Below are 12,604 nucleotides of genomic sequence, written 5' to 3' on the forward strand. Positions count from 1 at the left end.
ATAGCTCACATCAGTTTATTTCTTTTTCTGCTCCTTGGAGGTGTTGGGGCCGTCAGTTTGGTCTTGGGGTTCTTTTAGAAAGCGCAGGATCTTCTCAATCGTGGCTTCCTGATACTCATGGGACCACCTGTGTCAAGAGACAGCAAGAGCTATTTAAATGATTGATTTATGCTTTAAAAGCAAATCAGTTATTTTACAGATTGGTGAAATACCCATCATAAAAAATACAACTTTCATTAGAAGAAATAATTATCATGTTAGCAGAAAAGCTCACTGTCTATTCACACCATGAACTGAAACTGAAATTAGCTGCATTAAACCTGTAGTGTAAAGGATTTCCTCTCCTCATTAAATAGATGCACCACATGGCCGTGTGGTGAACACCTGAATGCACTGTCCCAATTAGACAGATGTACTACAGTTTGAGAGTATGCAGTAACTCACTTCATGCCATTGAAGAATAACTCGTGTCCTCCGGCAGAGACATGGGGTCAGGCCACATAAAATCATTTATTCTTAATTTAGTTAAATGTTGTCTTAAAGCGATGCTTGAGGCTTTATTGGCAGTCGAGTGAAAAGTTTCAAGCATAAACTAGAGACCTGAAAATGAAACCTGAAAATTCAAGGGTCAAGGGCTTGCGGCTAGCAGAGAGTATCTTGGCCCTGTGGACTCCATTATCTACGAGGCAGTCATGCTGAAGGCCAGTGCTCATCCTCCCCAACTTTGGCATGGCCCTGCAGGCTGGGGTTTACTTAGTGGTGATGTATCTGAAGCTACCTGTGGTGTACTTTCTCGTGGGCAGGCTGCTTAGCGGCCTTTCGGGGGATTTTAATGCCATCCTTGCAGGCTGCTTTGCCTACGTGGCAGATACCAGTGACAGGAGGTCCCGTACATTCAGGGTGGCAGTGTTGGAGGCCTGTCTGGGTCTTTCAGGCATGCTAGCCAACATCATTGGAGGGCAGTGGCGGCGGGCACAAGGGTGAGAGATGGCTAATGCTGCAAAGACACAGTCTCTATAAGATGCTTATATTCTGTGCTTCAATGCACAGAGCTTGAATCATTACTTATATTTACGCTTTCATTCAGGTACATCAACCCATTCTGGCTCGTCCTGGCCACCAACTTGGCTTCATCTCTTTATGCTTACCTGTTTGTACGCGAGTCTGTCCCACCAGACCCCAGTGCAAAGCTTCTCACCTCCCATCACCATAAGGCTGTCTGGCACCTCTACTCAACAGGAGGCAATGGCAGTGAGGGCAGTGGAGGATTTCACAGATGCAAGTTGTGGCTTTACACACTATGTTTCTTCCTGGTGGTGACTGTACACTTCGGCGGCAGGGACCTGTATGTGTTATATGAGCTGAGTTCACCGCTGTGCTGGGGACCCGCACTCATCGGGTATGGCTCGGCAGCTCAGCATCTGGCCTACCTGAGCAGTCTGCTGGGGCTGAAAATCATGCAGTACTGTCTGAAGGACTCCTGGGTCGCTCTTGTGGGTCTGGCCTCTAATATCACCGGACTGCTGGTCTTCTCTGTAGCTGACACCACCCAACTTATGTTCACAGGTGAGAGAGTTGGTGACCTACAGAAGGTTTTTTAAAATGCAGTGGTTGATTAAAATATTGTTTTCTAATAGTTCTTCACCAGGTTATGGTCTGTGTTTCCTCTTCATGGCTGCAACACCTGTGCTCAGGTCGAAGCTGTCCAAACTCGTGGATCCTTCAGAGCAAGGTCAGTCAGTTTATGTACTAACATACATGTTTAAATCTGTGTTTTAACACAACAAACTGTCTAACACTTAAAAAAGTCCAGATCTGTGAGAACTGTCTGGCTTAAAAAGATGAGCATTGGTTGTACAAATGATCAGGACGCATCTGGAAATGAGAGCTGTGTCAGCTGTGTTGTTGAATGAGTCAGTGAGCCAGAATTAAATGAATTAAGCTACAGGTGCGAAACCATTCCATAGAAACACAAATAAAATGATCGGTTCTTCACTGTAATCACTCGTGCATTATTAATAAGTCATCATGTTGTGTATTTGAACAGAACTGGATATTTTGTAATGAATATGTTGGTTAAACTTTCTGTTTACAATTTACAAAATATGAAAGTTCAAATTAACCATGTCACTGTTAATGGACAACATATTTTATTTCTGATGATAATGAAATAAAAAGACCACACTCAATGACAAATAATGGGACCCAGTGTTACTGCTTCAAGTACGCCAATGTCAGTCCCACAGCATATACTCAATAAATGAGGTGGACGTTGGAGGCAGACAGTAATAAGGTGGTATCAGAAAAAAGAACTGCAAAGCTGAAACAACATCTTGATGATGATTGGATTCATTTGCAAGATGCAAATCAACCAAATAATTCAATCATTTGTAAAATCATAAAGCAGGAAGTTTACTGGATTATTTCTTTTACAGTGATTTACAAGTTATTTTCCGGTGGTCTTGTATATTTCTTCAAGCCTCTACGTGTCATATTGCTGGACAGATAGTTACTTACCAGATCTAACACTGTGGTGAATCAAACCTCAAATCAGTAGTATTAAAAGACAGTTTAATGTACTACACTATGTTTCAAAGGCAGTCTACGAGATACATCTGTATAACAAACAAAGTTATTGTTAGTGCAATAATTCATCAGAGCCTTTCTGTATATATCATGTCCATTCAAAGTATTATTTAATCCACCTTTACAGAAGAGGGAACTATTTAATACTCCATGGGTGTTTTTGCTACCTATACACTCCTTAAGTATGTATTTGGTTAAATCTGGGATGCGGTTACACAGATTGTAGCTCATTTCTTTCTGTACAATATGCCTGCATTTTAAATTGTGCCCACTGTGGACACCAAGCAAAACCAAAACTTAAATGTCAGTAAAATTGTAGACATTGCATATTGTAAATAATATTAAGACTGATGTGTTAATGGATGCCTCAGAAATTGCTGTTGATGATTTTGCTGGGTGTCAGAGAGGGCGGATGTATCACAGTTATGTACCTGAGATAGTATGAGGATACTAAAATTAAAGGTATAGATTTTAATATGTACAATCTGAAGTCACTTTTTAAATTCAATTATTTTATTAATTTGCAATATATATATATATATATATATATATATATATATATATATATATATATATATATAGGGTCTACATGTAGTCGGCCTATATGTGACACATAATCATGATCAAATTCACTTCATGTGCCTTTGGGCAGGGAAAGCTGCCACACAGTTCACCAGAGGCCATGTAGAATTAGTTTTTTATAGCTCACATCAGTTTATTTCTTTTTCTGCTCCTTGGAGGCGTTGGGGCCGTCAGTTTGGTCTTGGGGTTCTTTTAGAAAGCGCAGGATCTTCTCAATCGTGGCTTCCTGATACTCATGGGACCACCTGTGTCAAGAGACAGCAAGAGCTATTTAAATGATTGATTTATGCATTAAAGGAAAATCAGTTATTTTACAGATTGGTGAAATACCCATCATAAAAAATACAACTTTCATTAGAAGAAATAATTATCAAGTTAGCAGAAAAGGTCACTGTCTATTCACACCACAAACTGAAACTTAAATTAGCTGCGTTAAACCTGTAGTGTAAAGGATTTCCTCTCTTCATTAAATAGATGCACGACATGGCCGTGTGGTGAACATCTCAATGCCCCAATTAGACAGATGTACTGCAGTTTGAGAGTATGCAGTAACTTACTTGATGCCATTGAAGTTTAGAATAGCTCTCATGTCCTCCGGCAAAGACATGGGGTCAGGCCACATAAAATTATCTGTGACAGGAACTATGTTCTTCTTAGCAGCCAAGGCCGTGACGATCTCCTGTAAGTTCAATGAGAATTTATTGTTTTGTGCATTTTAAAGGAGCTAGTATTCAACTAGATGATAAGCTGCATTAACAGAATATCTGTATAGAAAAAAAGTTAAAGTTCTTCCACTTATTAAAAAGTAAAACTATACTAGTTTGCATTTATTCAAATGTTGTCTTAAAGCGATGCTTGTGGCTTTATTGGCAGTGGACTGAAAAGTTTCAAGCATAAACTAGAGACCTGAAAATGAAACCTGACATTTCAACATGGATTCCTAAACATGCAGAGAATGGAAAACCTCTGACCTTATGCACCCAGTCCTTCATGTCTGTGTCGCCCATACACTTGTCGAGAGCGTTGGCAGACAGGACGAGGATGAAGTTACGTGCTCGCTGTACACTCTGAATTAGTTTGTCCTGAAATTTACCGGCCTCCAGCTTCTCCACATCTATGAAGACGCTGTATCCTCGAACCTGCAGGTGGACCTTCAGGAGGCTTTAGAAAAAAAAATGATTTAGTACAGGTCATGAGAATACATCACTTCTTTCTCTGGGTATAACTTATACCAGTTCTCCTTCTGAATCACTACCTGGCCAGCTGGGATCCCGTAGTCCGACGATAGCTGATGAACACATCTGGCCCTGCAGGCTGCGCATCTGTGTGACAGGGTCTTATGGGCTTGCGGCTAGCAGAGAGTATCTTGGCCCTGTGGACTCCATTATCTATGAGGCAGTCGTGCTGAAGCTGCTGATCCGTCAGCTGCTGGACGTTGTTGCGATCGACTCCTGACTGGACCAGGCCGTAGGTGTACTGGCGGAATCGAGGATCCACTTCAGCTAACCAGTCAGCCATGTTGTTTGGGTCACATGTGGAGTAGTTGGCATAAGTCTTCAACACACGCAGATCTCTCAGGAACCTGGAGAGTTTTAAAATGAATGAATTAGACAGGTTTTACTTTTTTATTCCGATCGTTACTGGGTTTGCATCACCTGCCTCTTTCGTGTGAGACCCGCAGTCATGCCCAAATCAGAGCTCAGATCCTGGTCTGTGATGTTCAGCAGGAGGTCTCCATCCACCTGAAGCTCCTACAAAGTGACAGCAGAGAACGTCTCAGATACTGAACCACAAACCTACTATTTACCTGACACTGATGTTTTACTCACCTGGAAACAGTCACAGTAGGCGCTGAAGCCAACCTGCTGCAGCCAGGTCAGCACTTCACAGGTTTTCCAGTTGGGCACACTTGACAGAATCCGTTTCGGCACTCCTTCTCCCATCATGCTCAGCGCCCGCTTTGCCAGGGCACATGCTGTGCCATTACTGGAGTACATGACGATTCTTTTAAGGCTCTGCACTGCTCCAATCTCTTGAAATATTTTGAGAGGGAGGACAAATGAAAACTTAGTCACAACAAATCCAGGTGTATGTTACTTACATTTTGAGTTCTACACAAAGCCGACAGTGAGAGTACCTTGGTGTTGTGCTGACGGGATTTGATGCTGGTCTCAACACAAAGGTAAAAGGCTGCAATGCACTTTCCCTCCACTCTTGTGCCATCCAATAATGGCAACAGATGCTGAAGATCAGAAGCCGTCTTTCCCTGCATGCAGTCTGCACTGTCCAACAAACTGCGAGCAAAGTCATCTGGATCAAGAGACGCAATGAATGGCTCCACCAGCTCCAACGTCCCAGACTTAACAACTTCTTTCTCAATTTCTCGGTTTGCAGCTAACACAGTTACGGCCAGGCATGCGTGGAAGCGAATGAGCTCATCCTCTTTGGAAAAAGCCAATGGGAAAAGCCACTCGGCTGCCTGTTTCTCGATCATCCATCGCTGACACCGGTGGCTTCCATACATTGCACAGTTAGCTAAGGCCACAGCGCAGTGTCGCAGCACAGTGGGATCTGTGCTTCTACACCAGAAGAGGAGGGCATCCAGGGCACCGTTAGCAATGAGGTGGACAGAAGTCTCCTCAGTGTGTTTGAACATGTGCTCCAGGATCCCGGAGACACTGCGAGCCAGCTGGGCGTCTTCCTGCTGTCGAGTCAGGTTGAGGATGACACCCAGACCGATACGGGCTACATAATCTCTGTCAGTAGAAAAAACAAATATGGTGACAAACTGGCATCACACAGGATTGTAGATTTGATTTAAATGAAAACAAATGATACAGTTGTATGAATCAGTCAGTCCCTATTTGCCAGTTTTGAAAATTCAAGTAATTTGGATTTAAGTCATGTACAAACATTGATGAGCATCCCACTACTAAAGTATGAGCATTTGCTGCTTTTATCTGCTGTATGTCATTGTTAACTGAAATAAATGGCAGCAGTCTCTCTATCTATCTATTTATTTAGATAGCGATGAGGTGGACTATCTATCTATCTATCTATCTATCTATCTATCTATCTAGATAGATAGATAGATAGATAGATAGATAGATAGATAGATAGATAGATAGACAGGCTGCTGTTTCAACAGAACAAGCATTTTGGCATCAGTTTCCACTCTGTGCTCAGTGTTTTAAAACCAGGTTAACCCCAAGTTAAAAACCCTTGAAATTAAAAATGTGAAATTTACTTTTTACAATTCCATAGATCTATAAATAACTTATTTTATCATAAAACATTATTAATCCCAAATAAAAAAAAACTTCCCTTTTAAAACTGCTGAAGTTAAACTTTATGTTGAGACTGTGTCTTACTAGATAACTGTCCTTCATGACATTATTCTGTAACTTGTTTAGTTATTTTTCTGTCGGGTGGCCTTGTGGCAGTATATCATCAAGTGTTTGTGCTGTTTTGTCCTGTAGCCTACAAATAAAACACTTCTGTGACTTAAGCTCAAACCAAACGCATCATCCTGTCCGGGTGTTCACATTATTATATCACATTATTTGGTCCAGCCCTGTGCTTTCCCTACCTGTTCTCTGAAATCAGGATCTGCTCCAGCAGTTTTGCAGACTCATAGGTGATCTCCACGGCAGGTGTCTGCTGGAGCTGAAGCAGCAGCTCCAGGCCTCCGTCCAGCCGGATTCTGTTGCAGATTTCCTCGGCCACCCGACGGCCTACAGTGGGCAGAACCCAGGCCTCCTCCACCAGCTGAAAGATCTCGGCGATGGCCCTGCGGATCTCGTCTGACTCGGAGCTTTCCTTGCCCGACTTCAGCCTCCTGATGGCGGAGCGCAGGGCGGGGAGTGATGAGTCCAAAACCGCCTGGACGTCGGCATTGATGCCCGGAGAGACCGCTCTGGGGTCGGAGCCGGAGCTGGAGCCGGAGCCGCTCCTCCCTCTCTGCAGCCGGCTGACATACTCAGGCACCGTGAGTCTGTCTGAGCTGAACATGATGTAGAGACGTCGGTAGAAGCTCCACAGGAAGAGCGTCAGGGAGAAAAGCATCTACCAAGTGTGAGCTGTGTGTGTGTGTGTGTGTGTGTGTGTGTGTGTGTGTGTGTGTGTGGTAACAAAGCCCCTGTTATAAACCAAAAGCGTCAGCTTTCACCAAATGGCATCGGTCCCTGTGTCAGTGAGCTGCTAGAGACTCCTCACAGGTCTCAGGGTGTTTCTCTCTTTGTGTCTTCACTCACGCACTAATGTCTGATCAGTCAATCCCAGCGCGCACGACCTCGAGCTGAAGGGCTACAGAGGAGAAAACAAACTATCGTTGACGACTTCCTGTCTTGTTTTCAGTGAGGCTCTGCAGACAAAGGCCTGATCCTCTGCACGCTTTCCTGCGCATCCGACGCACCGCCGCTGGTAGTTTCCTGGTCTTAAATCCGAGCCCGCTCTCCATCAGCAGCACCCGACCTGTCGCATCCCTCGGACAGCATCAGCGGACTGTGTGTTTGTCTTCTGGGGTCTGCGCCGCCCACCGGCTGCACATACGGTCAGAGGCGCAGACGAGCCCCATCCTCCACCATCCTCCACCTCCTCTCTGCATCACAGCCACTCAGAGCAGGCTCTTCCTGATCTTGAATGTCTGTAAACAGCGCGGACCCTTTGCTGGAGGAAGTGGATAACAAAGTCTTCTAGTCACGTCATGTGTTTTTTTTTTAAATACGCTGTCTATGTGTGAAGAATGTATTTATTAACTGAGGACGTTTGAACATTAATGGTTATGGTGATTAATATTAATATTAAAGTCTACGTTTGGAGGAGTACTGGAAAGTCACAGTGAAGTAAAAGTAAAATTATTGATTGTATAATTAAGATACAGCATCATCTCTCTCTCTCTCTCTCTCTCTCTATCTATCTATCTATCTATATATATATACACACACAGAGAGAGAGACTGTTTAAATTCTAATTGTCCTGCAGCTATAGATTGCAATGTTCCCATTGATCAGGTCATTGTCCTGTTGCATTTCCCAACTTCTAACAAATCGCTAACTGTGGGATACATTGGTTTGGTTAACTTGGGGATCATTTTCTCCTACATGATGGCAAAGTGGCCAGGCCCCAGAGACACTGTGGGATAAGCTCAAAAGAATATGTCAGAGCTGAAGTTGGTCTGGAAAGGATGAAATGTGCTGAACGTTGTGCAGGTCTAATCTCCAGCTACTGCAATCCATCCAAAATCGGTTCACATACTTTCTCTTTCCACTGTAGAAATCTGGAAACTTCAAAAAAATGACCAAATATCACATTGTTACCCAACAATTGTAGTAAAACTGCGAACGCAGACTGTAGAGAAATCAATAGATAGTCACATGACTTCAAGTTTTCTTTCTTGTCGACCTCTTTATTTCTGTGTCTCTGTTTACTTGCTGGAGCAGAGATGGATTTGCAAATAAGGTTAAAGCAAACAAGAAGGTGGGGTGACTGCCACATGTTTCCAATGACTGGGAGCACACAGTCCGTCATTACCGTCTCACAGAGCACAGGCAACATGAGGCTGTGGGCTGTCCTGCTGCTTGCTCTGCTCTCAGAGACCTTTGCTGGAGATGGTGAGTACTTAATAGCTAGAAAGGTTAATGATTAGGAAGCAAATAAATGAATTCTGCTGAATGTCTGTGCTGTGATTACATGTTGTAGTAAGACTCTTAATGGGACTACTGGACAAAGTAGTTAACTTTTTCTTCAACTCTGTATTCTTCATCTGAAGAGTCCTGCATGGCTCGATGCGAGAATGGCTTCGACTCTCAGAGGGAGTGCCAGTGCGACTCTATGTGCCAGTATTACAAGAGCTGCTGCTCAGACTATGAAGCCATCTGTGGCAGGATAAGTAAGAGCTGTCTCTGCTCACGTTGTAAGTCATCTGTCAAAATGGTGCAGACAAACATGGTCGTTGATATGACTTTTATCTCTCTTCAGCTCGCGGAGACACATTTATGTTCGCAGAAGATGATGAGCTGTTGGAAGGTGCCACGACACCCCCTGCCCGTTCAGAGCTGTCTGTGAGTGTCAGTCGTCAGCCCGAGCCCACTCACCAGCCCATGACAGACTTTGGCGACAGACCACAGCACCATCCGGAAACCACACTAGAAATGACCAAACCCCCTCGACTGATGGACACTGTAGCCCAGAGAATCACTGATACCCACATGACACGCATTTCAGACACAGTCTTGACCACACAGAAGGACCCCGTCACAGCTGAGACCACGACCACTGTTCCAGCCACAGCAGCCACTACTGAAGCCCCTGATCCAGATGCTGAGGCGTGCAGTGGGAGACCTTTTGACTCTTTTATGCAGCTAAAAAATGGTTCTATATTTGCCTTCAGAGGTGAGTGGCTGGCAGTGTAATATGCAAATTCTCCTACCCAAAGTGCCTTTTGTTGTTAAAGGACTATAATGATATATGATGTGTTTTCTAGGAGAGTATTTTTTTGAACTGGACCAGAAGTCAGTGCTACCTGGTTATCCAAAGCTCATTAAGGACGTGTGGGGCATCAGCGGACCTATTGATGCTGCCTTCACTCGTATCAACTGTCAGGGAAAGACCTACATCTTTAAGGTGACGACACAGACACTGGGCTTATTAGTGAAGATTTAGCCAGTTAATGGCTAACTGGCTAAATCTGCTTTGACAAAACCTAACGTTCAAACTCATTTCAACAGGGAAACAAGTACTGGAGGTTTGATGATGGTGTACTGGATGACGACTATCCTCGAGACATCAGTGTGGGCTTTGAAAAGATTCCTGATCATGTGGATGCAGCATTTGCCCTCCCTGCCGCAGGTCACCATGGAAAAGAGAAAGTATATTTTTTCAAAGGTACAGTAAAATATTTCACCTTATATCCAAATACTTCTAATAAATACATTTAAAATACTACTGAATGTATCATTGAAACAGTTTCATGTGGGCCATCTTGGTATCTTTTCCAGGGGACCAGTATTACATCTATGTGTTTCTACACCAGCCCTCTCATGAGGAGTGTATCACCATGTCTCAGAGCTCTCCATCTACGTTGTTCAGGCGCTACACTGACGTATACTACAACAACTATGAGCGTGTGTTCAGGGAGCTCTTCTCTGACTGTGAGTCTTTCTAGATCATGTATCCTTGTGTGGAGAAGTGTTGTCACTTTTTATTTAGCTTATTTAGTGTTTCTAACCATCCTCAGTGCCTCAGCGCCATGACCATCACCACTTCATTGACAAGGACTGGAAGGGCATCAAGCCTCCTGTGGATGCTGCCATGGCTGGAAGAATCTACATCAGCCCCTCGAGGTCGACACCACGTCGCAGTGATTACCAGCCTGACCAGCAGTGGGGACAACAGTATGGACAACAGTGGAACCAGCAGTATGGACAACAGTATGGACAACAGTATGGACAACAGTATGGACAACAGTATGGACAACAGTGGGGTCGCAGGAGGCAAAGCCGCTCACCCTCCTGGGGCTCCATGGCTGAGCAGGGGATGAACATGGGTCAGGACTTTGCCAAAAAGGGGATGGAAATGGGTCTGAGGTTGGCAGAGAGGAGGATGGAGATGGAGGAGAGGCTTGGACGAGACTGGGACAGACGATGGGACAGAGACTGGGACCAGGACAGAAGGAGAGATCGATACGGGCAGAACAACAGAGGAAACTACGACTCCAGAGATGACAGATCATATTGGGACCCGCCACAGAGGAGTCTCCCCGTACAGAGTGTCTACTTCTTTAAAGGAGGTAACACAGTTAGAGTTTTTACTGGGTCAGAAATAGAGAAAGATTCTCATAAACATTTGTTACATTACCAAGTAATGTTGTAAAAAGGATCCAAAATCTAGATGTATTTGATTTATAATGAAAATCCTTACATGTGAGAAACCATACACACACACACACACAGTACAGTACTGTGATGATACCAGGGGCTGCATGATTAAAACAGTTGCATTCAGACATTTTCCATTCATCTGCTACAGTACTTGACTAATGAGAGGAAATCACAGGTACAGAGGAACTAAATATTACCCACTAATTCTCACTACACAACGCTTCTCAGAACTAGTTTCACATGCTGTGTATCAGAGCACATGACTTCCTCTTACTCACTTCTTTCTGTGTACTTCACCTTTACATGTTGTCTGGTTTATGATTTACCAAGGAGTGATTTGTTGAATCTTGATAATAATAACATACTGCTTGGTATCAGTTTTTTTATTACATTAAATACATATTAGAGCAATTGTTAACCGATTAACAGCTGTCAGGTTTTGCAGAGTGATAAAATTAATAACTTTTGTTTTATGTTGTTTTGTAGACAAATACTTCAGAGTGGACCTTAGGACCAAGAGAGTTGATCCAGCCAGGCCTCCATATCCCAGGTCTATTGCCAAGTACTGGCTCGGCTGCTCAAACACCACTGGAGCAGAGAAGAAGTAGCCCCATTATTTTTAGTATATATACATATATAAACACATTTTTCTTTTTCACTCAGGCCGTTGGCTGTTAGAAGTTTTTCAAACATGTTCAGAACAACACATAACTATCTGCTCATCAATGTGAGCACATATTGGCAATGAATCAAAGTCCACGCAGTGCTCGTCACAGCCAAAGTCCAGCTAGTATGAGTTATTTAATAAGTTCTCAACATCAGTTAACCTACTTTAATACATATAACTAGTCAAAACAAGCAGATGATAATATAAAGGTTGTCAAATTTATTTTTATGTTTTCAGGTTCACAGCTTGATATTTCTGAGTTTTTGTCAAAGTATTTAAGGAGTTTGTCAATTTGAATCCATGCAAAGATCCACACACACACACACACAAAGTCACAGGTGTTTTCTTTTATCATCTACCTACAAATGACATTATGTTATTTCTAAACATGTATACAGTGATATGAACACATGAAACACAAAAAGCTATTAAATCATGTTGCACTTAAAAAAACAATTTAGCAAACAACAAATGTTTCTGTCGTCCAGTTCAAAAGCATTAAAATTACAATAGACTGAATATTAGTGGCTTTGACAGGATGCACTGTGCACTGATTCAAAGTGACACATATAATTGTATACTCGCAATCTGTTACAGCTTGCTCTTATATTTTTCAGCAGTTTTCAAAAACCAAAACATTACTGTCGTGTGTGATTTGTTCTTGTCGTCCTGGTACAAACCAGATGTTCATGACTGCTTTATTTTTCCAATGTCTGTTTATCTCTTCTCACATAAAAAGACATGTTTTGGCCAAGATATTACAGTACTTGGATGTTTACTCCGTGTCTCACAGACACTCGGTTGTCCCACTACATACTCATGTCATTATCTGAGATTCTGAGCGCAATAAGTGGTGTTATTAGTAGAAATTACTTACATACCACATATG

At 42.9% G+C, this 12,604-nt stretch overlaps 3 protein-coding genes across 4 annotated transcripts; 2 read left to right on the forward strand and 1 right to left on the reverse strand.

The window, feature by feature from the left end:
* The first annotated feature begins 729 nt into the window (after positions 1-729).
* LOC113171571 (proton-coupled folate transporter-like) lies at positions 730-1,815 on the forward strand. Its single transcript, XM_026374030.1, has 3 exons — positions 730-919; positions 1,006-1,566; positions 1,649-1,815. Exons 1-3 carry the CDS (start codon positions 730-732, stop codon positions 1,777-1,779), a joined length of 882 nt encoding a protein of 293 aa, XP_026229815.1. The 3' UTR covers positions 1,780-1,815.
* sarm1 (sterile alpha and TIR motif containing 1) lies at positions 1,511-8,135 on the reverse strand. Of its 2 annotated transcripts, none has more exons than XM_026371772.1 (9): positions 6,758-8,135; positions 5,306-5,924; positions 4,998-5,210; positions 4,828-4,919; positions 4,424-4,750; positions 4,140-4,329; positions 3,726-3,847; positions 3,296-3,413; positions 1,511-1,583 (listed from the first exon to the last, which is right to left on the reverse strand). In XM_026371772.1, exons 1-8 carry the CDS (start codon positions 7,231-7,233, stop codon positions 3,302-3,304), a joined length of 2,151 nt encoding a protein of 716 aa, XP_026227557.1. In that variant the 5' UTR covers positions 7,234-8,135; the 3' UTR covers positions 1,511-1,583; positions 3,296-3,301. The 2 variants fall into 2 exon arrangements, with proteins under 2 accessions (XP_026227557.1, XP_026227547.1); XM_026371762.1 differs by lacking the exon at positions 1,511-1,583 and adding an exon at positions 2,134-3,017.
* A 393-nt stretch (positions 8,136-8,528) lies between these two features.
* On the forward strand, positions 8,529-12,471 carry vtna (vitronectin a). Its single transcript, XM_026371784.1, has 8 exons — positions 8,529-8,780; positions 8,939-9,058; positions 9,148-9,561; positions 9,653-9,792; positions 9,897-10,053; positions 10,167-10,319; positions 10,406-10,957; positions 11,535-12,471. Exons 1-8 carry the CDS (start codon positions 8,612-8,614, stop codon positions 11,654-11,656), a joined length of 1,827 nt encoding a protein of 608 aa, XP_026227569.1. The 5' UTR covers positions 8,529-8,611; the 3' UTR covers positions 11,657-12,471.
* The last annotated feature ends 133 nt before the right edge of the window (positions 12,472-12,604 follow it).

This window comes from Anabas testudineus, chromosome 13 (genome assembly GCF_900324465.2).
Source record: "Anabas testudineus chromosome 13, fAnaTes1.2, whole genome shotgun sequence".
In the NCBI taxonomy this organism is placed as follows: domain Eukaryota; kingdom Metazoa; phylum Chordata; class Actinopteri; order Anabantiformes; family Anabantidae; genus Anabas; species Anabas testudineus.

Excerpts from the sequence above, each read along its gene's own strand:
- LOC113171571 (XM_026374030.1), top strand. The coding sequence starts at position 730 with ATGGCCCTGCAGGCTGGGGTTTACTTAGTGGTGATGTATCTGAAGCTA. Across the intron at positions 920-1,005 it reads GGTGGCAGTGTTGGAGGCCT|ACACAGTCTCTATAAGATGC; the intron begins GTCTGGGTCTTT and ends AATGCTGCAAAG. Across the intron at positions 1,567-1,648 it reads CACCCAACTTATGTTCACAG|GTTATGGTCTGTGTTTCCTC; the intron begins GTGAGAGAGTTG and ends GTTCTTCACCAG.
- vtna (XM_026371784.1), top strand. The coding sequence starts at position 8,612 with ATGGATTTGCAAATAAGGTTAAAGCAAACAAGAAGGTGGGGTGACTGC. Across the intron at positions 10,320-10,405 it reads CAGGGAGCTCTTCTCTGACT|TGCCTCAGCGCCATGACCAT; the intron begins GTGAGTCTTTCT and ends AACCATCCTCAG. Across the intron at positions 10,958-11,534 it reads TGTCTACTTCTTTAAAGGAG|ACAAATACTTCAGAGTGGAC; the intron begins GTAACACAGTTA and ends GTTGTTTTGTAG.
- sarm1 (XM_026371772.1), bottom strand. The coding sequence starts at position 7,233 with ATGCTTTTCTCCCTGACGCTCTTCCTGTGGAGCTTCTACCGACGTCTC. Across the intron at positions 4,751-4,827 it reads GCGGGTCTCACACGAAAGAG|GTTCCTGAGAGATCTGCGTG; the intron begins GCAGGTGATGCA and ends AAAACTCTCCAG. Across the intron at positions 3,848-4,139 it reads TGAAGGACTGGGTGCATAAG|GAGATCGTCACGGCCTTGGC; the intron begins GTCAGAGGTTTT and ends TTGAACTTACAG.